Source organism: Talpa europaea (assembly GCF_964194135.1).
Source record: "Talpa europaea genome assembly, chromosome: 6".
NCBI lineage: Eukaryota > Metazoa > Chordata > Mammalia > Eulipotyphla > Talpidae > Talpa > Talpa europaea.
In genome coordinates, this window is record NC_140072.1 from 99146163 (window position 1) to 99168913 (window position 22751).

At 36.3% G+C, this 22751-nt stretch overlaps 1 protein-coding gene across 5 annotated transcripts in view; it reads right to left on the reverse strand.

Annotated features, from left to right (window-relative positions):
• DGKH (diacylglycerol kinase eta) overlaps nt 1-22751 on the reverse strand; it is a gene marked incomplete at both ends in the record, with an annotated part of 158098 nt that overhangs the window by 49661 nt on the left and 85686 nt on the right. For 4 of the 5 annotated variants that reach the window (XM_084235586.1, XM_084235589.1, XM_084235588.1 and 1 more), the window contains 10 exons: nt 910-1009; nt 3202-3287; nt 6101-6185; nt 9783-9922; nt 10045-10153; nt 11817-11976; nt 13040-13142; nt 18052-18177; nt 18705-18811; nt 22468-22600. In XM_084235586.1, coding sequence (XP_084091712.1) covers nt 910-1009; nt 3202-3287; nt 6101-6185; nt 9783-9922; nt 10045-10153; nt 11817-11976; nt 13040-13142; nt 18052-18177; nt 18705-18811; nt 22468-22600 — 1149 coding nt within the window. Of the gene's footprint in view, nt 1-909; nt 1010-3201; nt 3288-6100; nt 6186-9782; nt 9923-10044; nt 10154-11816; nt 11977-13039; nt 13143-18051; nt 18178-18704; nt 18812-22467; nt 22601-22751 lie in introns of those variants that run through there. The other variant, XM_084235590.1, reaches the window with a different exon arrangement.

A 22751-nucleotide genomic window follows, 5' to 3' on the forward strand; every position in this document is an offset into this window, starting at 1 on the left:
AAAAAAGGGAGATTCAACCTTCATTCTTTGTTTTTCTTGAACTACTGGGGTTCAAAACATTTAGGATTGAAGTTACTGATGCTACAATCTAATACACCTTTTATCTACATACAATTTCCAATTCTCTCTTCTACTTATTTGTCTTTGATGACATGCTAAGAAAAAGTCACAGCAGAAATAGTTAACAGGAAAAAAGTGCGGTTAGGGAGGGTTTCTATCTTCTGAAGCACTCCACAGAGTAGAATAATACTAGAAAGGGAAAATGTCCACATTTACTTCTATTTTCTGTTCTTTTCACTCAACCAAACTACCATCTACAGCATGAATCTGGGGGAGATCATTCTTTTGCAAGACCAGGACAGCCAAGTCTGTTATAAGAAAGTTCTGTCATGAATACATGATAGCAAAGATAATAGCTTTTAAGCCTTGGTAAATAGTTCTTATTTTAGAAAGTTCATGAAGGGGGGAAAAGTATAAGGGAAAAGGCAATGCAAGTGACAGAAATCTAACAGGGACATAATGACCAGATGATTAGGGAATCTGAGGAACCACGCTGAGAAGGGACTTGATTGCCAAAATTTGCCTGGAAGGAAAGCCAACCCTCGCCCCACTAGGATACCAGCACCCTGAATCATTCCCTGTCACCTACTATTGTGCATTTCTCCCCCAAGGTGTCAGTGGGGAAAGGGAGCTGAGTTCTAAAATTTGACTTGTCAGATGATCTTCAGCAGTGCAAAATTTCTATATATTAAAAGGTAATCATAAAATAGAGCATGTTTTTAAACCCTCATATCTGATGCAAAAGTAATTTTCCCTTTATTTAAAATGTTTTAGCTAGGAAAAGCACTTAAGCAATTTAAATGTAAAATATAATTCAGTGTTAACATTGTCAAAACAGGTCCCTCTTACTTTACTGGCCACAGCATCAGCTACAACAGCATTTTCCAATGTTTTTTCATGTGCCTTCTCTACTTTGGCAACGAAGTCTTTTACAGTTTCACATAGTATCCTTTGAGGAAAAGAAATTGTGAAATTCAGTAATCTCAGTATATTGATTAGTTTTGATTTATACAATCTTTAAAAGAATAAGCATGATTAGGCAGACTGTCAAAATATTGGAATAATTTCTGTATAAACCCATACTTCCACTTGCTGACTAACACGTTCTAGAAAGTTCAAGACATTCTGTGATAAATGGATACATGATCCTTGTGCTACATAAATTAAGTTAAAGAAATTTTTGTTTTATAAAAATCCTTTCCAAATATTTGAAATATATCTTGAGAAGATAATGTTTAGATGCCATTTTTTAAGAAGGGCATTATCTCCTGTGCCTACATATTTTCGTAACAGAAAGTTGTAGCATTGAACAAACAAGGGTAAGTTTGTTACTTATGTTGTCATTGTGGCTCCACTATTTATCACTTGGATATCTTGACAATACATTGTCTTGAAGTGCAAAGAGGCTATTATGTTGGAAAACAACCTGCTACTTGAATTGAGTTATATTATCAATAAAACCATCCATTTTTTTCATTAAGGTAACTGATAGACTATACCAGTTATAGTAAGTTACTAGGGAATCAATCAAATACATTTTCAATAAAGAGTTAAAATTTAAAGGTGTTTTTTAAAAAAATTAGTAAAGCCAACTACTAAACTTAAAAATCAAAAACATAACCCATGCAATAACATGCAAGACTAATTTAGTTTAGGTCATGTAAGTGTTGGCAATACATGGTTTGCTTTTTTTTTTTTTAATTACATTGGGTTTCTCTGCAATGCAAATAGACCAAAAGAAAAAAAGAAACACAAAATTTGTCTTACAAGTCTTTGGGACTGGTATTGAGTTAAAAACAACCACCAATAAAGCACTTTGTGGGGTTTTTTTGGTAGCAAGAGCTTATAGTGATTTTGAAAACAAAATCAGACTATTTTAACAGAATATGTCTTTTCATATTGATATTGATGGGTTTGACGAAAGGGAAACCAGTAGTTATTTTTTTCATTATATGCACAATTTTGTCTGATATGTGAGTGATATAGTAGGTAAGTTTCTAGATACTTAAATGTTATGAAGCTGAGCCATCTAATAGATATAGAACATGCCCACACTCTCTGAACCTTCACATTTATTTAGGAGGCAAATCCTTATAATTTTTGTTTGTTGTTTTTTGGTAACTGGAGAATGTACATTCTTCATAAACAATACAATTAATGAAAAAAAAAAAAAAAGACACCAGCAGCACCACCCATCAGACAAAGAATCCGTAGCCACTTCTGTCTGGTAACCAGTGGGCTTTTCTTCCCCCTAGCTGTTAACACTTTCCCTATTACTCAGTCCTATTTCCCATTCCTGGGCTTATGGCGCCCAAAGCAATCACTACTACACATATACTTTTGTCACAATAAAATTTGTTTATAATGCTTATCTTGTCTGTCTTTGACGTCTTTGCAAATTAATCATACACTAATGTTGGCATAATTTTTCCTCCACTACTTTCCCACCTGCCTTCATTCCTTCTTTTCCCTTATTTTTCTCCATTCTTCATACTAGTAATATTTCCATGCTAAGTTAGAATCCTAAAGTATTTTTCTGCTTGAAAATTTCAGTTGGTTTCACCGCTTCCTATAGTTGGCTTTCAGTTCCCCTGACATCAGTAAAAACTAAATTCTGTGTTCCAGTCAGGTAACATTTGAGATAATACAATCAAGTCACTTTGGTTCTATCTATGAAATCACCTTAACTAAAATCTGGTAACTCTGAATTATAATATAACTATGCAATTTAAACATGCCGAGAATTGCCATTTTGAAAAATCCTATTATTTTCCTTTTCCTGATGTAAATATTTCCTAAATAGTAGTTTTTATAGAAATGGCATACAGTGAAATGTGTCTTCCATATTATAATTAATCATAAATACTTCTTTAAATGGCCCTTACATAAATTAAACTCTAAATACTTATTGTACCTTTTTGACAAGTGTTTCACATTAAGCCCCCAAAATATAACCTCTTAGCATTCTCCACTAAAAATAAGATGCTTATTTGATTTTTAATAGACAAACTCAAATTAAGTGACCACTTTTGTAAGTCACCCAGATGTTTTTGAAAAAAATTCACAAAGAAGTGACATAAATAGGACTGTTTTTGCATTTTCATCATATTACTGTTTTATGACTTCAATTCCATAACTCACTTGGCAGATGATATGACCACTGCATGTTCATCAGAATTGAGGATTTTGGTAAGATGAGCTGCAACTGAGTCTTCATAAATTGTCATCTGAAAAAAGAAAAAAACCTACGCTGTATTATTGTTGCTGGCATTTACACAAATCAGCTCATTACGCCTTCAAAAATTGGACCATTTATGACACACGTGAAACAGGGAAATGGTTATAATAAAATATATAAAAGAGTCATTAGAAAAAATAGATTAATATTCCTCTTTATAAAAGGCCTAGAGCTTCTGGAATTCTGTAGTTTATATTCTTAGAGAAAAATCTGTAAGAACCATTTTAAAAATATTAAAAATTTCAAATAGCTGAATATATAAAGAAATCCTACAAGCTAGTACAAAGGAAACTAGCCAACTTAATAAAAAAAGGGGCGACTAGAAATTTAAAGAGGAAGATACACCAATGGTTGATGAACAGAAGAGAAGGTACTCAACCTCATCAACTATCAGGCAAATGCAAAGTAAAGCCAAGGCTATGCCACACTGCTGCCAGAATAGCTAAAATGAAAGCAAAAACAACTGGACAATGCAAAGTATCGGCAGGGGTATGGGGCAACAGAACCCCCATACACTGGGGTTGGGAAAGCACGCCCCTACCACCACACTAGAAAACCAGTGGGGGTGTATCCATTAAAGCTGAACATATGCATAATACTATAGGAACCAACAGTTCAACTTCTACATAAATACCCAAAAGAAATTTAAGTGTGCATTCACCAAAAGGCATGTATTAGAATGTTCATAGCCGCATTTGTTCAATAGTTGAATGGATAACAAATTTTACTGTATCCATGCAATGGAATATGACATGGCAATAGGAATGCATGATTTACAACTATGCCTCCACATAGATGAATCTCAGAAACAATGATAAGTAATTCAGAAACAAAGGAGAACATAAGGAGTGAGTCTATTCTATAAAGCGCAAAAACAGACAAACTAATCTATGTAGTTCAAAGATAGCACAGTGGTTACTGGGGTAGAGGTGAGGGGGAAATGAATGAAAAAGGACATGAGACTGGCTCCTGGGCTGCTGGTAATGCCACCTTGTCATCTGGGTGTTGATTTCAGGATTTGCTTATTTTGTGGAAGCTTACCAGGCGATGTGTATATGATACATGCACTTTTCTCTATGAATATTATAAAAGGTTTCCAAAAATGCTGAATCATCATTTAAGCATGTAAATAAATATTTCTTTCAAATAATAAAACAATCAAAATGCTAAAGGAGTCCTATACCTCTTTTTCTTTTTTTCTATATTCCTGTTTGCTCATTGTTGATTTCCAACAACTGGTTAATTCTTACTTCTCTTTTTTTAAGCTAAAAACCCAGTTTAGGCACAATCTCCTCTATAGAAACCACTCAAGAGGCTGAGAGCCCTCTCTTCTTGTAAACTATGCTCTGTAAATACCAGTAACATTGCAGATCATCCCTTGTCTGTCGGTTTATCCTGTGACTAAGGCCATGTTATCCTTTCAATATGAGATGTTTTAAGAAGAAACCCAAGGAAGAACATTTTATTCAAAGCACTGCATCAAAAAAGGGGGTTTCTTTCATGTAGTTACAATTGAACCTCATATTTAGTGACTCTATAGGTGGTAAAAATGAATTATCTTTGTTTATGTACTGGGAAATATACATCTCTGAAATAAGTAGAAAAATTAATAGCACTTACAAAAATACTATTAGAAAAGAGATTGGCTCCTACAAAGACATTGATTATGTTTATAGTTGAATAAAATGATAAATAAAAGATGTTGCTTAAAATAAATAAACTAATTTTCAATAGCGATTATTTCTGGGTGGCAGAATTATAAGATTTTTATTTCTTTTTCATATGATTTTGTTTTTCCAATTTTTTACAAGCAGTTTTTGCCACTTTTATATCAGAGAATATTTTTAAAAACACAATTAGCTTCTTTAAGGAACAGCCCCTGTTTTTAGTTATCATTCCTTTTCTTAATTTTGACAAGATCTTAACTTTCTTAATGACATAACAAAGGTTTCAACTGTAAAATAAACAGATGAATTTTCCTAGAGGCAAAAATAAGCTATCATAGATCAAATGGTATTAATGAGTCAGAAAATAATCCTTTGAAAATTAGGCTCTGTTTTAAATCTTCAGTGCTTTCAGGTCTAATCAGAATGCTGACTCTTTAAAGACAGACATCTAAAAATTAGCTATTAACGGTCTGTAGCAGGGATGGAATGAAACAATCTTTTTTTCCTTTGTTTTATCTTGATCAACTTGGCTTAACCTAGAGACCTGTTTGGATGTACCCACAACAGAGCAGGCCAACAGGAACACAGCGATGGTAGAATATTCTGGCCATGAGCATAAATGTGTTTGGGACTGTTTAAAGGGGTAGGGCTAATACCTAATATTCAGACAGGTGATTGTGACCAAAGCAGATGCATAAATGTTAACAGGAAACTGCTCCCTGGCTTTCTTGGAGTCCCATTAGCAAGAGGAAGCTGGCAGGTTGGTTGGTTCAGGGAAAACCATGAGGAGTGGAGAAGGGAATGGAATGCTTGTTGCTTTACGCCCCTTCAAGACCTCATTTAATCCTCACAACAGTGTAGCCTCAGTTGACAGATGAAGGATCAGAAGCCCACAATGGTGAATGACACAGCTGCACTCACATCCCACTGTGGCTAGTCACAGAAGGACTTTATCCTCAATCATAAGGCCTCTTTTTTCCTGGGGGAGAGTGCTGGAAGTAGTCAATGAGACCATAACCCAAATAATAACAAAGGTAAGCCTCCATATCTACCATTTTAAGAGGACATTTTCTCAGTTTTTCAAAACATGCACCCCATTTTCAAATAATAAGTAGGTAAAGGGTTAAAGTCTTACATAAAATTCTTCAGATGCTTCTGGAGGTTCTGGAAGTAGAGAAGCCTTTGGTGGCAATTTGAGTTCATAAGTCATTATACTCCACCTGCAGGGAAAAAAATCTTGGTTCTCATCTCACACACACGTATGCACATATATTTATGAACTGTGACCAATTGTATCTAAAATAACCAAATGCAAATGTAGAGATTAAATTTTGTTAATCTACAACAACAAATTCCTAATTTATGATTTGCACATCTTACCATCTCCATTTAGTGACTTCCACACCTTTTGGGGGCATGTTCCATGGGAAGAAACACACATAGGTAACAATAGTTCCCCTTTTTCATGAGGTGCAAGGCATTTTGACTTTCATGTTTCACTTTTTAAATAATGCTCATTGCAATTTATCAACTAGGTTATACAAATTACTAATGGGTCACAACCCAAAGTTTGAAAACAATGTTCTAGATTAAATAAATGCATACTACCTAGGAGAAATAAATCATTCCCCATGTCTTGCTGAGTCTGCTTATACATACGTAAAATGAAAATTAGCTAGCTATCTTTTCTTAAATTAAGAAAGAAAGTAGTAATCATGAGATTAAGGAGAAACTATTAATAGAAATAGTAATAGGAGAAAATTTATTTCAGTGAGTGGTAAATAGTTAACTTTAAAGCAAATGTTGAATGATTTGATTTTAGCAAAAAGTAGCTCCAGTAAGTCCAGTCTTCTCTCTAAAATAATAATTTTTAAATCTGGAAAGAACAATTGGGTGGGGGCCTTACTGTTATCAGTAATGACTTGTGAAATAAAAATTTTGCAAAGACACAAAGCATTATAAAAGCTGTACTGTAACATACGAATTTTAAGAAAAGCTTATCATAGCTGAAGCCAGAACCTAGAGGAAAATCCCAAGATTATCATCAGTATTTAAACAAAACCTAAAGTATCATTCAGATTAATGAGTAAGTCTTTGCATAAAAATCCAAAATCTCAGAAAGTCCTTCAAAAGACAGGTTAGATATAAGGATGTATAAACAGAATAATTATTTAGAGCTGCTACTCAAATCTTGACTTGAAAACAATATAAAGAAATATACATTTGAATACAAAAAGCCATTCATTCATCCAACAAATATTTACTGTACTTCTCAAAATGACAGACAGTATTCCAGGGTCTGGAAATACAATGGTGGAATAAAACTTCCCTAATTGAGCTTATATTCTAGTGTAGGAAATAGATACAACAACAAATAAAATAAACTCTACAAACGTATAAATGGGACAAATCACAATTGGAAACATGAAAGTCAGCTTCCTCATAGCTGCAAATCTTCTCTGTCAAAGTACAATGAAACAGAAAAGAAATGTACCCAAGTGTCCTAAATTCCCTGTACCTCCCCTGCTGTATTACCTCTCTTGGCTGGAACTGGAGAATGAAGACAAAGTACCGCTCCAGGCAGGTGGCACCTGCTAGGCTGATTTAGAGACCAGGGGTGCACGCATACATTAAAGGGGAGGGGAATGGGGCCTCCCAGGTGGCACAGCGGTTGAGCGCTGGGTTGTGAAGCTGCCCGCAGCCTCTGCAGGGCCGGTTCAATCTCCAACTGCTCCCCGGCCACCGGAGGAGGGTCCCACATGGCGCGCAGACCTCTCCTGCCGCCCGCTGCTCCCCTCAGCAGTGTACTTCGGTACCTCTGCCTGTTCTGTCCCCTGCTCTGGCTCTGTTCTGTCCCCTGCTCTGGTTCTGTCCCCTGTTCTGTACCCAGTGCTGTATAAATAAATAAATCTTTTAAAAAAAAAGGGGGTGGGTGTGGGAGGGGAAGTCCTGGGAATAGATCCTGGAGTGCATCTTATAATGCCATTTCTACTACTTATTAGCTATGTGGCAATGATAACATAAAATGTCATGAACCTTATTTTACCTATAAGATGGAGATGGTTAACACTAGCTATCTCTGGTATGGAATGCTGATTAAATGAGCTAAAACTTTATCAGGAAAAGCACTAGAAGTGGCAGGCAGGCAAAAAATATTCATCATCCTTAGCCCCCTCATCTCTACAAGTCTCAATTTCCATCTTTGTAAAAGTCATAAAGATGCTTTTCTTAGCCACCTCACAATGGTGTTTTGAGGATGAAATAGATTTCTATGAAAAGCTTATACAATATGGAGTATTATTAAGCAGCAGTGTTTAGCCTTTTCTTCTTTACAAACAATATTCTTAATTTAGTAAAGAAAATATAAGAGCAAAGTATTCTTATGTTTCTAATATTGGTGCTGGGTTTTTAAATCCCTTTTGATTTTTTTTTCTGGTGTGTTTTGCAAGTCTGTACCAAAGAATTTTACCATCGGGGCACTGTTTCTCTGTTAGACACCTGGAAAGTTAATTTTTCTCAGACACAAGGGAAAAGCACACATCAAGGGGAGAGGAAATATCTAGCAGCATTTACTTGGATGCAGTCACAGTGGTATTTAAATTTGCAACAAAAAGTAATTTCTGGTAAGCACAGAATTGGGCTATTGGCTCAGAAATCAGCTCCAGGATTTTTTATATACTGGAGACTGAATGTACTTTATGCACCCAAATTACTGGGGCTATCCCTCTCATAAACAGTTTTGGATAAACACAGACAAATGCTCTACAGGCAAGCTCTCTTTTAAAATATTCTGTCAGCAAGAGACTCAACCATTACAACATTACCTTATGACAGGCAAGGTTACAATTAATTAGGTTATAGCTCATCTTAGAGTAATTACATTTTAGATTGGTGGCTCCCTGATGAGATTTTCTTTTTTTCGGGAAGAGTTCCACAGATGGCTAATTCTATCAAAGTTGTTTTGATTCATGCTAGCTCAAGTTTATAATGATATTTTGACATTTGTTTTCTACTCATGGGGAGTAGAGGTGGGGGTAGAGGTAGGGGGGAGGGGTGTTGCTGCTTACTGCCTGTTCTGTTCCCCATTGTTTCCTCTACCCCAATTCTGAACACCTCTTCTCTGATAATCATGGTGCACACAATGTGATTTCTTTATATGGGGGAGGTGGTATTTAAAGAGAAAGCAGCTAAGAGATGTGATGGAGGATACCATTAACAAAGCGGTGAGTTCCTTCATATGAACTTGTCTTCCACATACTTTCCTCTCCATGGGAAAGGATTATCATTGTTTAGTATTCAGTTCTTTGATTCAATTATTTCCTAATGTGCATAATTAATAAGAGCTATTTTAACAAATCTAAAGTTTATATGTCTTTCTTAGTTTTAATGAAATTACAAGAAGATGGAGCCATATATATATATATACACACACATATATATTATACTCATATACAATACATATATATAATACTCATCAGCGCCCTCACCCCATCACAATTAACTGTTTAACCTTTCTGACCTGAACAGTAATTAAAAGTAATTCAAATCCAACACAGAATTCTGTCTTCAAAATAATGGGTTTGCTGAACTAGTTTTTTCTGGCTATTTTTTTCTTTTACAATTCACCTTTAAATGAACAAAACATATCTGAGTGTCTACTTTGAGTTAGGCTCTGTTCTAGACCTCAGGTGTGAAACTGTGGACAAAACAGGAAACTTCTGCCCTCTTGGGCATAATTATAGTCAGCAAATTTTAAATGATCAAAAAATGACTTCAGCATAACTTTTCAATCTAGTTTTAAAAGAGAATTTGTTTACCTGTCCAACATCTTGGTGCTGGCTCGTTCCAACTTCTCTAGTATCTGAGGAAGTTGGGTGTCATCATCATAGGAACCTCCCCAGCCAAGAACCCGAGCAAGGTCATTGCCTGTCCCTAAGGGCAAGACTCCCAGCTGACACTGAAAGAGAGCAGAGCAAGGAGAGCTCAGGAGGTTAAGCAGGGACTCACATTTCTGTACTTCTCTGTCAACAGGTTACTATGCATGAATGTTAATATGCAATTAAAGGAATTAGCACTTGCCTGTTTATTCAAGTTGAGTTTATCAATTTCTGACAAAACCCAACCTACACTTCCATCTCCTCCACAAACAAGAATCCGGAAATTGTCAAACTTCTGGAATAATCTTAAACTGAAAGAAAGTAAGAAGTATTTTATTTTAGCATAAATAAATAAAAATCACTTTCCCCAATTCTTTGTTTTTCTATATTTATTGGTACTTCTTTTCAGATTAAACATAAAAACACTTACCTGATTATTAATTACACTACAAAGTTAATTGGAGTAAAATTTACAACTCAAGAAAAATCCTTAATACTAAGAATGAAGTCAATTTATTTTAAGCAGAGATGGTGATAAAATTAGGAAGAAAAAAATTAGGAGGAAAAGAAAGTGAGAAATGAAAAGAAAAAAAGCAGAACCCAAATAAGATCAAAAAGTAAGTAATATAATATAATGATAATAGTGATTTTTCTCTTCCTATTACAATGATACGCTATTTCCATAAGAATGACTTATTACAAACCAAGGGTCAGGAATCTAGGACACAGATGCTATTGTGTAGAACTCCAGGCAGTGCTTAAATGACACCCACCAAATCTTGCCAACAGGAGGAAGAAAAAACAGAATTGGGAACATGAATGAGTGTTAGTACCAAACAAGTACTTCTAATTCCCTTCTCTTCAGTCCTCCTACTTCTATCTTCCTTCACCTCAACTTTTGACACATTCCACCTCCTGAATATACCTTGTACATTCAGGGTCCTGTTTCAAATGACACAATGGGATGTCTTCAAGAAAAATAATAAATATACACTATATATGTATTAAAAGTGGCTCAAGGTATAGTTCCCTCATTGAAAATACTGTTTAATTCCCACCCTTCCCAGATTTTTAGCTATAAGACATCCTCCAGAAAGCTGAAACAACTAATAAAAGGATTTCTTTGTCATTTATGTGAACTGAATCTGACATCCTTGAGGAATTAGCCTTGAAACCCACGATGGTACTATGTTTTTGGCTCATAGTTGATTATCTGCATTATATATAAATCAATACTAGTTGTAGGAGCTTGGATTATTCTGCGTCTTTGCCTTCACTTTTCTGTGCCCTTCAAACAGAGTACAAACAGGGAAAGTTTGAGACAAGGAACCTTTCCTGGCAAAAGTCCTAGTATGAGGAACTATATATACACATGCTGAAAACACCAACAGATACTAGGCTTAGATCAATCAGCTATAATCCTGAGGCCTCCCCTGATTCTCTCTGATCCCCCACACATTAACACATTCCCTGCATGTCTTCTTTCTTCTTTGACTTCTTATCTTCCACTTGATTCTAAATAAATACGAGGCTGTCCTTGGACTGTACCTTGATTCACCTTTATTAAGGGAGTTTCTTTGGCATAGCCCTCAAGACTTCTCATTGTCCCAACGCACTTGGATTCTGAGCAATCTTCTCATCCTGTGCCATATGTCCTAAAGTGACAACCAATCTTCCATGCAAACCATTTTCTAAAGTAACTTTGTATACAAAAGCTTATCTTCGTTAGACCTAAGCATACTGTGAGTATTGTTCAGCGTGGGATATATTCTAGATAGAACATTTTCTAAACAAATTTTGGAATTTCTAGCACAAAAATGCTAGAAATCAAAGATGTTGTGTTGAAACTTATAATTAAACATAAAAGAAGGGAGGAGTGGGAAAATAACACAGAAATGTCTAGATGAAGCGCCAGACATATTTCATGCTCAGCACTACACATTATTCAAATGAGACTTATCAAAAATCAATTACCCTAAATGAGGACCTCCATTCATTAAGTCAAACACCTGAGCTGGATTTAGTAACTGTTTGAATCGCCGGAGGAATTTTACTCCCTGATTATCTCCACTCTTAGAATTGACAAAAACTAATAGAGGACTAACGCAGAATGAAAATGTTGCTCTACAGAAACCTGAAAAAAAAAAAAAAGGTAAGATCAATATTTACAGTTCTCTCTCTTAAACTATTAACAAAAATTAGAAAAAAGAAGAAAAAGAAGACAAGTTCATAAGAATAGAGAAACTTGTTCATTACTTTAACAATGTTATCATTTAGTATCTCAAATTAATGTTTATATAGAACTTAACTTTTTATGTATGTCCTACAATAAATCATAGAATGATTTTTAAATTGATAAAAATGTTAGTCAATGACAATTTAATACATGCCATGTGCCTTAATAATACTTAACTATAAGAAAAACCAATCACAATCTATCTGTTCTCACTTCTTAAAGAATTCATGTTCATAATCGGTATTATAAAATATTTTAACTTCTCCTTAGTAAGGCTTGAGAAAGTATTTTAAAATTTATTAAAAAACAACAGAAATTTGATATATCAGGATTTGGGGGGTTGTTAATAATGCAAGTTTAAAAAAAATTCACTTCTTTCGAGGCTTATATCCTGATAGCTATGATATTACCAACATAATTTATATAAAAAGTTTGAAAAGCATACATTAATAACAGTGTTAGATAAAAATCCTTTAGTAATATGGTTGCTTAGAAGGAAGTTATTACTATGCAATCCAAAAGGCATGTTATAAAAGATTCCTTAGCTCTTAACAACAAAGTTGAGGATTCTAGAAAAGTGAATGAATTTATAAGTATGTAAATTCTTGCGATGAAACTTAAGAAAAACAAATTTCAATAAGAGCTATGTTAATGGGCAGTATCAGTTATAGAAGAAAACAATAGTCACAAAAATTAAATTTGGATTTCAGTACAGATAATGATCTTATTGTATATGCTTAACTGTCAGATCTAAAAGTCTCATACAATATGTCAGTAGCAATGTTAAACCAGTTTTAAAAGATTTATGTAAAAGGTAAAGGTTTATTCAGTGATTTAAATGGAATTATCATATAAAGGCTGATCAGAAAAGCAACTACAGCTCTATTTCTTCTAGGAAAAAAAAATACAAGTTAACAATAAATACACTAGAAATATACATACTTACACTACCATTACATACCATCAGAATCGGTGCTGTTTAGTGCAATTGGAGGTATGATAGACACTTTACACTGGCCAAGTGGACATACAGGATGGTACAAATCTTTGCAGGCAGTATGTACCTAAAAGTAAGCAAATGAATTATCAAGAATCATAAAAATATGGCCTCCCTGGTGGCGCAAGGGGTTAAGCGCAACGCTGTGAGGCTGTCCGCGGCCTCTGCAGCGTGAGTTCCCTCTCCGACCGGCCAGGGAGATTCCCATATGGTGCAGCAGACCTCTCCTGTCTCACCCACTGTTCCCCTCAGCAGTGTTTTCAGTCAGTCTGGCTGTTCTGTTCCCCACTGTCTCTTGTGAATCCTCTTACCCCCCACCCCACACCTCTAGCCTGTACCCCAGTTCTCTTATACATAAATCAATCTTTAAAAAAAGAATAATAAAAATAAACCTGTGTTTTATTACAAATTATACTGAAGGAAGTCATCACTGGCTATTAACTGCATCACAAGATGTTCAGTAATTCATAAACTACTTTAATGACACAATAGTTCATGTCCAAGGAATGGTTTAATCATTTTAGAGATGGGAATTTGACTTGGTTTATGCAGCCTATTTCATGTTTGTCTCAGGCAAGTAGTATATAATCAACAAATACCTGGCAATGGCAAGGAGAGAGGAAAGAAGAGAAAGGAATACAGACGGAGGGAAGAAAGAGGAAGAGACAATCGGAAGACGAGAGAGAGGAGGCGGGAAGCTAACTAGCATATATCAATAATACTGTCAGGAAAAAAACTGGTGACATCCATCTTTTATAATTCTTACAGAACTTAATGAAAATAAATCTGAATTTGTCCACTCTATAGTGATACTTTGTATTCGTATATCTTTTTTAACATTTTTGTGTAAGTATAGTAATATATGTAGTTATAATTTTCATGTTATTATAGTTAAAATACATCCAAGCTTATTTTCTCAGCTAGAGAGTCTTTAAATGTTTTAATCAGTAAAGTAGCCACTTTATTAAACACTTATTTAACATGGTCTTATTTCATTAACCTTTTAGAAAACTGGAATTTACTTTTAATATGATAAATTTAATTTAGTAATATTGGTTTACAACATGATATTTGTTTTAGAGGTTATAGAGTCAAATCATTTCAACTGTATGTTTTCATACCAAGCCCACTACCCAAGTTCCAATAACCCTCCACTATGTTCCCTTGGGCTTCTCCCTCCCTCTCCCACACCCTGCCACTCTACCCTTCTGGTTGCCTCAGTTTTACAGTCAGATGTCAAGGATTTGTTATTGATTTGGTTTTGCCTGACCCTTTTTTGTTTCTTTTTATTCCATGTGTAAGTGAAGCCATCCAGTACTTAATCTTTGTCCTCCTGACTCATTTCCTTTAGCATTACTCTTTCCAGTTTCATCCATGTTGTCCAAATGTAAGAGTTCATCATTTTTTTACAGCTAAGTAGTATGCCATTGTGTAGATCACATTTTTCTAATCCCTTCCTATGTCCTTTGGCCCTGAAGTTGTCTCCATAACTTGGTGATTGTAAACAGGGCTACAGTGAACACAGAAGTGCCTGTATTCCTTCCAGCTAGGGTTTTTGCATCCTTTGGGAGTGGAATTGTTGGGTCCTATGTCAGATCTATTTTTAAAATTTTGAGAAACCTCCATGCATACTGATTTCCATAGGAGCTGACTAGTCTCCAAAGGTTACTTTTCTCTGCATCCTCACCAAAACCTGTTTCTTGTCTTTTTGATATTGGCTTTTCTCATAGGTATGACATGGTATCTCATGGTTTTGATTTGCATTTTCCTGATGGTAAGTGATAATGAACATTTTTTCATATACCTATCTACATGCTTTCTTTGGAGAACTGTCTACTTAGCTCTACTGCTCAACATTTTTTATTTGGTTTGTTGTTTTCTTTTTGTTGAGCTGCATGAGTTCTTTACATATTTTGGATATCAGTCCTTTGTCAGAGGCATGGTATCCACATATTTGCTGGTAGTCATTTATTTTGCTTTTGTTTACTTGACTTTGTAGTGGAGCCTCCAAAGACATCCCTGAAGCCAATGTCGTGGAATAATTTGGCCTATTTTTTCTTCAATGTACTTTATACTTTTGGGTCTTAGCTACATGTCTAGTACATTTTGAGTTAATTTTTGTGTAAGGTGTCAGATGATGATCTAGTTTTATTCTTTAGCATGTGGCTGTCCAGGAAAATTGGTATGTTAATTAAACGCATACGTATCAAAACTTTTGAGAAAACTAAAATTGAATAGTGATTCTTGTTCTGCTGATAATCTAATTTTGGACAGTTTCCTATTAGGAATTAGAATAACAATTCAAATGGATTTTAGAAAAATGAGCATGCACAACTGAAAAAGGCTTTTTAAAAGTATGAAAATCATAGAACAGAAAAATATTTAAGACAATTTTAAGTTAAAAAAGCATAAGATAAAATTGTATCTTCACAGAAAAGATAGAGCTACATCTAGAGACTATATAACAGCTAGAAAAAACAGGCATTTACTCCTTTGGGTTGTGGAACTGTGGTTTTGTTTGGTTTGTTTTGGTTTCAACTAGATGACTATTATTTTCTAAAAATGGAGAAAACCTGGGCCTCCCCGGTGGCGCAGCGGTTGAGCGCTGGGTTGCGAAGCTGCCTACAGCCTCTGAGCGCCAGTTCGATCCCCGGCTGCTCCCCGGCCATTGGAGGGGGGTCCCGCATAGTGCGCAGACCTCTCCTGCCGCCTGCTGCTCCCCTCAGTAGTGTACTTTGGTCCTTCTGCCTGCTCTGCTCCCTGCTCTGGCTCTGGTGAATTCTCTCACGCTCCCGTGGTTCTGACTGTACCCAGTGCTTTTATAAATAAATAAATAAATAAATCTTTGAAGAAAAAAAAAGAAAGAAAAGAAAAGAAAAAAAGTGGAGAAAACCTGATTTTTTTTTTTTCAGATTTATTTATATAAGCACTGGGTACAGTCAGAAGCGCAGGAGGGTAAGAGAATTCACCAGAGCCAGAGCAGGGAATAGAACAGGCAGACTGAGGGAACACACTGCTGAGGGGAGCAGCGGGCACAGAAGTAGAGGGCTGTGCGCCATGTGGGACCCTCACCAGCAGCCGGAGATCGAACTGGCGCTGCAGAGGCTGCAGGCAGCTTCACAGCCCAGCGCTCAACTGCTGTGCCACCGGGGAGGCCCTAGATGACTATTTTTACACACTAGATATTCCACTGTTAAAAAACAAGAAAAGACAAATGAAGTCCTAGAATTGGGGAAATAGACTTCAATAAATTTACAGAATAATAAAAATAACAGTAAATATATACATCAGTGATTATCTCCCCCCAAAAGAAATTTTAGGTGGGATGAAGACTTAAAATCTTGTTTATAGGTGCATACTTTTAAAATAAGGAATGACAAAAGGTGGGGGATTCCAGGGATTGGAGTTATATTAAACTCCAAAAAGAGAAACCTAGAATAGGCTATATATTAAATCACCTATGGCTAGCAGAAAAGGGAACTTATGAAGAACAACAAAAGCATCAGGACAAAGTGAATCACGCTTGATTTTTTTTTTAAGAAACACAATGGAATATTACTCAGCTATCAAAAAGAAAAACTCATGCAATTTTCAGCAACATGGATGGAGCTAGAAGGGATCATGCTCAGAGAAATAAGCCAGAAAGAAAAAGAAAAATACTGGATGGTTTCACTCATAGCAGGAATTTAGAAAACTTAAATAAGGGACCAGGAAAAAGACTAATTATAATAAAGTAAAAAATCAAAATCAATAAGCAACTATAAACCAGAGATACACTACAGGGGAGGAGATGAGAGTAGGATCAAAACAAGGGGGTTGGGAATTGTATGAGGACTATAGCCAAGATGAAAATGCATACATTGTGCAAAAATGAAAAATGATGTAAAAAATATATAAAATAAAGAAAAGAAACAGGGCCTCCCCTGGTGGCGCAGTGGTTGAGTGCTGGGTTGCGAGGCTGCTCACGGCCTCTGCAGTGCCAGTTCGATCCCCGGCCACCGGTGAGGGTCCCACAAAAATAAATAGATAGATAGATAGATAGATAGATAGATAGATAGATAGATAGATAGATAGATAGATAAGAAACATAGATTACCTACCTGGCTTCTAAAACACAGTAACCCCTATTTTATTCTATACCCTATGAGATTAATTTCATTGATTAAGGAATCAACATATCATTCATTTCTTACATTTGCCGGTCTATATCATATTATTAAAGCAATGTATTTTCCACTTTGGTGGAGAAGAGGGGGAGTTGACTTTCAAGACTCATAAAAAAAAATTCATAAAAATCAGCCCCAATGCAAGGCAATTACTGTGGATGTTGGACAGCCCATGTACAGAGGACCACTCACAGTTATTGCTCCTCACCTTATTATTTAGCCCCACACCACCCCCTGATAGGACTGAGTCCACCCTTTGATTCCTGTGCTAATAATGTCATGCAGCCCAGCACAGTTGGGACCACTCCTTGCCAGAGGGGTCATGAAATACTTCAAGCATCTTCATGCTTTCACATGAAAAGATGTTTTAAAATATTTATTTATATAACTTAAATTATATTAGGGCATGGCCTATGTTCTGTCTGTCAGAGAAAACACTCAGGGTGATAGTAAAATTACATTCTGCATGTCAACCAAAATTTGGTGATGCACCATAGAAGTGTGCAAAGAACACACACATGTTTTCTGTGTACAAAGAGCAAACCACTAAGTGTGGAAAAAGCTTAATGAGAAACAATGAAACTGTGGGAAAGAGGTTCTTAGACAAAGAATAGCTACAAGAGCAAATAATACAAGCAAAGGGCATTTGAAAAAGGAACTAGACTGGAAGGAATACACCTTCAAAAAAGATGAACATTACAGTGGGTGTGCGTGCACGCAGGCGCCATACATTCTTTTGTTGCCTCTAAATCAAATAGATGAAAGAGTTACAAAAAGAGGCAAGAAAGGAAAATAATTATTAAGTCTTACCATTGTTTTACACCAAAGGCATTTCCAGTCTTGCAGACGGAGAACACTGCCACATGTTTTGTCACAGACAGCACATTTGGCGCTCACGGGCAAGTTGCCCTCAAGCCACTGGTGAGGCATGGCTACCTGTGCAGCAGGAAGAAAGGGCAGTCACATAAAACATACGGAGGACATCATTCCCATCCCAGGGGAGACACATCATTATTTCTTTCTCTGTGAATTCAATATCATGCATCATTCACGGCATCCACTCATTTATGCCACATTTATTGAGCATCTGTTATGCCATGAGCAGTGCAGGGATGGACAGATTAAGTCAGACTAAATCCCTGCCCTTCAGGACTTGTAGTCTAGCTGAGGGGAAAAGCATGCAAAGGGATGTCTTCATTTGTCAGATAAGGGCTCTTGTTAGAACACCAGCCCAGCAGCACAACACCACCTCATCCCAACTCACATGTCCTGCAAAATTTAAGAGCTGAAGAAAGTTATGAAGGATTGACTAAAAATGAATATTCATAATTAACTGAAACCTTCTTCATAATATTAATCCTAATAATGTACACTCCCACTTAGCTCTACTATGATTAGCCACAAGAACAGAAAGTAGGACAGAAGAGATGCTGAAACGAGAGCAGAGACAGAAGAGGGCTTACTCCATCCTCATCCTCTATGATGTCCTTCCCAACAGAGGCCAGAGTGGTCCATTTGCAGTTATTGGTTGCCCTCACTGCACATCTTTTGTGAGCCTTGAATTTACACACTGGAAAAAAAAAGTCAACCATTTCCAAATGAACATGTACTCAATGGTTAAAAAAAAACACACATGAAATTTTAAAGGGAGGGGGCAGAAGGAAAACAATATTTTAAAAAGTTTAAGTTACTCTTCAGTAGTAGTAATGATATTCTAAAAAGCTAACATAGCAAGTATTTATGAAGCACTTTTATCAAGGTACTTAAAAAGATTTCATGTATTCATGAAAGAAGAACAGAAAGGAAAAATACAAAAGACTTAGTTCTTAAGAAAGGAGATAAAATGCACACAAGCAAGACAAAGGAAAATAAAATTCAGTAATGCAGAGGAGCTGTTAACATTCTATTTCTTGATTTTTTAAAAAGATTTATTTATTTATGCATACAAGAACTGGGGTACAGGACAGAGGTGCAGAGGGTGAGAGGATTCACCAGAGACAGAGCGGGGAACAGAACAGGCAGATCAACTAAAATACACTGCTGAGGGGAGCAGCAGGCGAGTCAGGAGAGGTCTGCTGCGCCATGTATCCCTGGCCGGGGATAGAACTCATATTGCAGTGGCTGCGGATAGCTTCATAGGTTGCGTCTTAACCCCTTGTGCCACCAGGAAGGCCCATTTAAAAAAAAAAAAAAGATTTATTTCATTTTATGCATACAAGAGCTGGTGTACAGGCCAGAGATGCGGGGGGTGACAGGATTCACCAGAGACAGACTGGGGAACAAAACAGGCAGACTGACTGAATAAACTGCTGAGGGGAGCAGCAGGTGAGACAGGAGAGGTCTGCTTCACCATGTGGGTTGCTCTCTGGCCAGCCGGGGATTGAACTTGTGCTGCAGAGGCTGTGAATTGCTTCACAGTGTGGTGCTTAACCCCCTGCGCCACCAGAGAGGCCCCATATTTCTTAATTTCTTAATTAAATGAATTAAATGTGATTAATCTGTGAAAATCCAATAAGCTTTACATCTCTGATATTTGCCTTTTTCTGTATGTGCAATATACTTGAAATTTTGGAAAATATCAGAAGAGTTTTAAAGTATTACTATATTAAGAAAATATATAGACATGGGAAATAGTTTGATGAGGGTACAGAGATGAGGCAGTCTTTTGAGAATATGTTGGGATGACTACACTATAATGTGAAAGAAAGGAAGATGGGATGTTCCCATTATAAGCATCACTAATTTTCTCTAGCCACACTATCACAAGGGATCCTATGAAACAGATGAAACAGATAAGAGGAAACCAGCAAAGAAGCAGCAGCACATATATGAAAAAATGAAAAAACTGTAGTGTTGGAAAAATTAACCACTGCTTATGAATATCAGACCCTCACTACTACTAAACACAATTACCCTCCTAACAAAACTAATCATCCAAGCATTACTGGGTACTGATATTATGCCAGTTTCTGACTTTTCAGATATTTAAAAATAGAGATCATTACAGTGGAAATATAAGGGAAGTGTAACTACATTCCAAAACTAAGGTGACTGCTTTTTAGCTGATTTTTACATTTCTGCCAGTAAACTGAAATCTGAAACAACAGCTTAAACACTATTCTCTTTGAATTTTCCTAATTTGATGTAACATGTAAAACAACTAAGATTTCTATAGCCAAATGTTCAAAATGCTTTGGGTGTCATGAAAACAGTCCATAGCTGGGGTTTCCTTAGAAATATTAGCATATAGACACTGGAAATGTTTCATTTACCTGCTCTATTGTGTTCACTGTAAATACTGGAAGACCTTCAAAATAACATCACATAATATTACAGACTTGGAAGGAGTTAAGTCATATTGGTTAATTACATCTTTCTTTACAATCATTCTCTAAATCTAAAAAAAAAAAAATTAATGCTTTATTCAGATTTTCATTTTCATGAAATTTACTGCATCAAGCCATGATGCATTCTGTAATTCTTCCTTTGATAAATTTCCTACAGAGCAGTTATAAACTTTCATAATTTTTTGACTAAAAAAGTAGTTTTTTTTTAATTGTATTTCTTAAATTTCATACTGTTTCATAATGCTCAGATGTAAAATGACTATCATTCCCATTGTATAGGAGAGAAAACAAAAACCTAGAAGAGTTTATACTTCTCCTGGTCAGAATTTGCAATGTTCAAAGAGGAACTAGAAGCAGTGGATTTAACTGCAGAGCTCTAGTCTCAATGACTATGCTATAGCAGATTGAAGAGTTGAAGTAATGATAAATCTCAGATTTCATAATTTAAAAGTGAATTAAAACTGTGACTTTATTACTACTTTGTCACTTGATACAAAAAGCATATTCAAAATTATTTAATAATTTTGTATTAAGAAAGAAGCACTAATGGTGTGATTACTAAAATATGAAATTAAATAAATCTAAAGAAGCTATGACTTTTCTCAGTAATTACTAAAGTATTTGCTTGAAGTAGTCACTGCTCTTAAATTAAAAAATGAACCCACAAAATCCTATGAAGAAAACAACAGCATAGGCCTTACCTTTAGAAAACTTTAAGGAAATGAAAAAGTGTGGCATCATTTGTGACAGCATGGATAGAACAGAAGGGGATTAGGCGAAGCAAAATAAGTCAAAAGGAGAAAGACAAACAGCAGATGGTTTCACTGATATGTGGAAGATAGAAAAACAAAAGAAAGGGTCAGACACAACCACACCAATAACCAACCCTAGAAAACTGACTGTGAAATTAAGGCCAGGAGATGGGCAGGGAGAGGGGGCACAGTGGACTAGGGTGGAGGACTGTGGGTGCCATGGGTGGGTGTGGTGTCATGCATCTGAGGAGGGGTGTCCTGTGCCTCTGAATCACATGCAATGCTGTCAACCAATATTACCTCAATAAAAACTAATTAATAAAATAAGAAGGATGGCATCATTTAAATTAAACATAACTGAAATAAAAGCAAACAGCCTTTAAAATAGTGCAATGCAGGGCCTCCCCTGGTGGCGCAGTGGTTGAGTGCTGGGCTGCGAAGCTGCCCACAGCTTCTGCAGCAACGGTTCAATCCCCAGGCACTGGCGAGCGTCCCACATGGCGCGCAGACCTCTCCTGCTGTGCCCACTGCTCCCCTAAGCAGTGTATTTCATCAGTCTGCCCGTTCTGTTCCCTGCTCTGGCTCTGGTGAATTCTCTCACCCTCCTGCATTTCTGACTGTACCCAGTGCTTGTATAAATAAATAAAATAAATCTTTAAAATAAAATAATGCAATGCAAATAGTTGTTGGAAATTCTACCAAAAGAACATAGTGTGCTTACATAAAGGTTGTTTTTTCTCCATAACTAATCAGATCAGAAAAAGACAACTAGATCACTAGAATGATAATGATCTATCCAGTCCAAAGTATTCTTTTCAAAGGTAGTTGGTAGTGCCTCAAGAATGAAATGCTACATTCTAACTTATACTTCCCTTCAAGTGATTTTATATGATCTTTTCCTGAACAAAAACATTTTCCAATGTAGTCCTATGTGTGCAGAGCTCCACTTTCAGCTACACTCAAACTCAGACACTAAGTTCCTGCTGAGACTCTCCCAAGGTACAGCTGACAGTCAGGAGCAGTTTTCCAGTGGTGGTGCTGCCCTGCTCACTTCCAGAAGCCCAGCTGGCAGCGTGTTACCCTGAGGTCAGGGCAGAAGCAGTGCCCAGGCTGGGTGCACACAGTACCTTCGCAGGACAGGCCGTGGGAAGTGACTCCGGAAAGACTCTCCCTGCACACGTTACAGAAAGTGGGTCGGGCGTGGGAGCAGGCGTACCAGTTATGCATCCCTGAGAAATGTTCCACATTAAACTGGGCCACCTAGGAAGGAGATGATAGCACAGATTTGCCAAACAAGAGGGCAAGATTACAGACATTTAACTGTTTGGAATGTATAGGACTGTGTTGAAAATTTCAAATCTGTAATATTTTTTAAATTGGTTTAAAGAGAAGTCTTTATCAGGTTTAAACA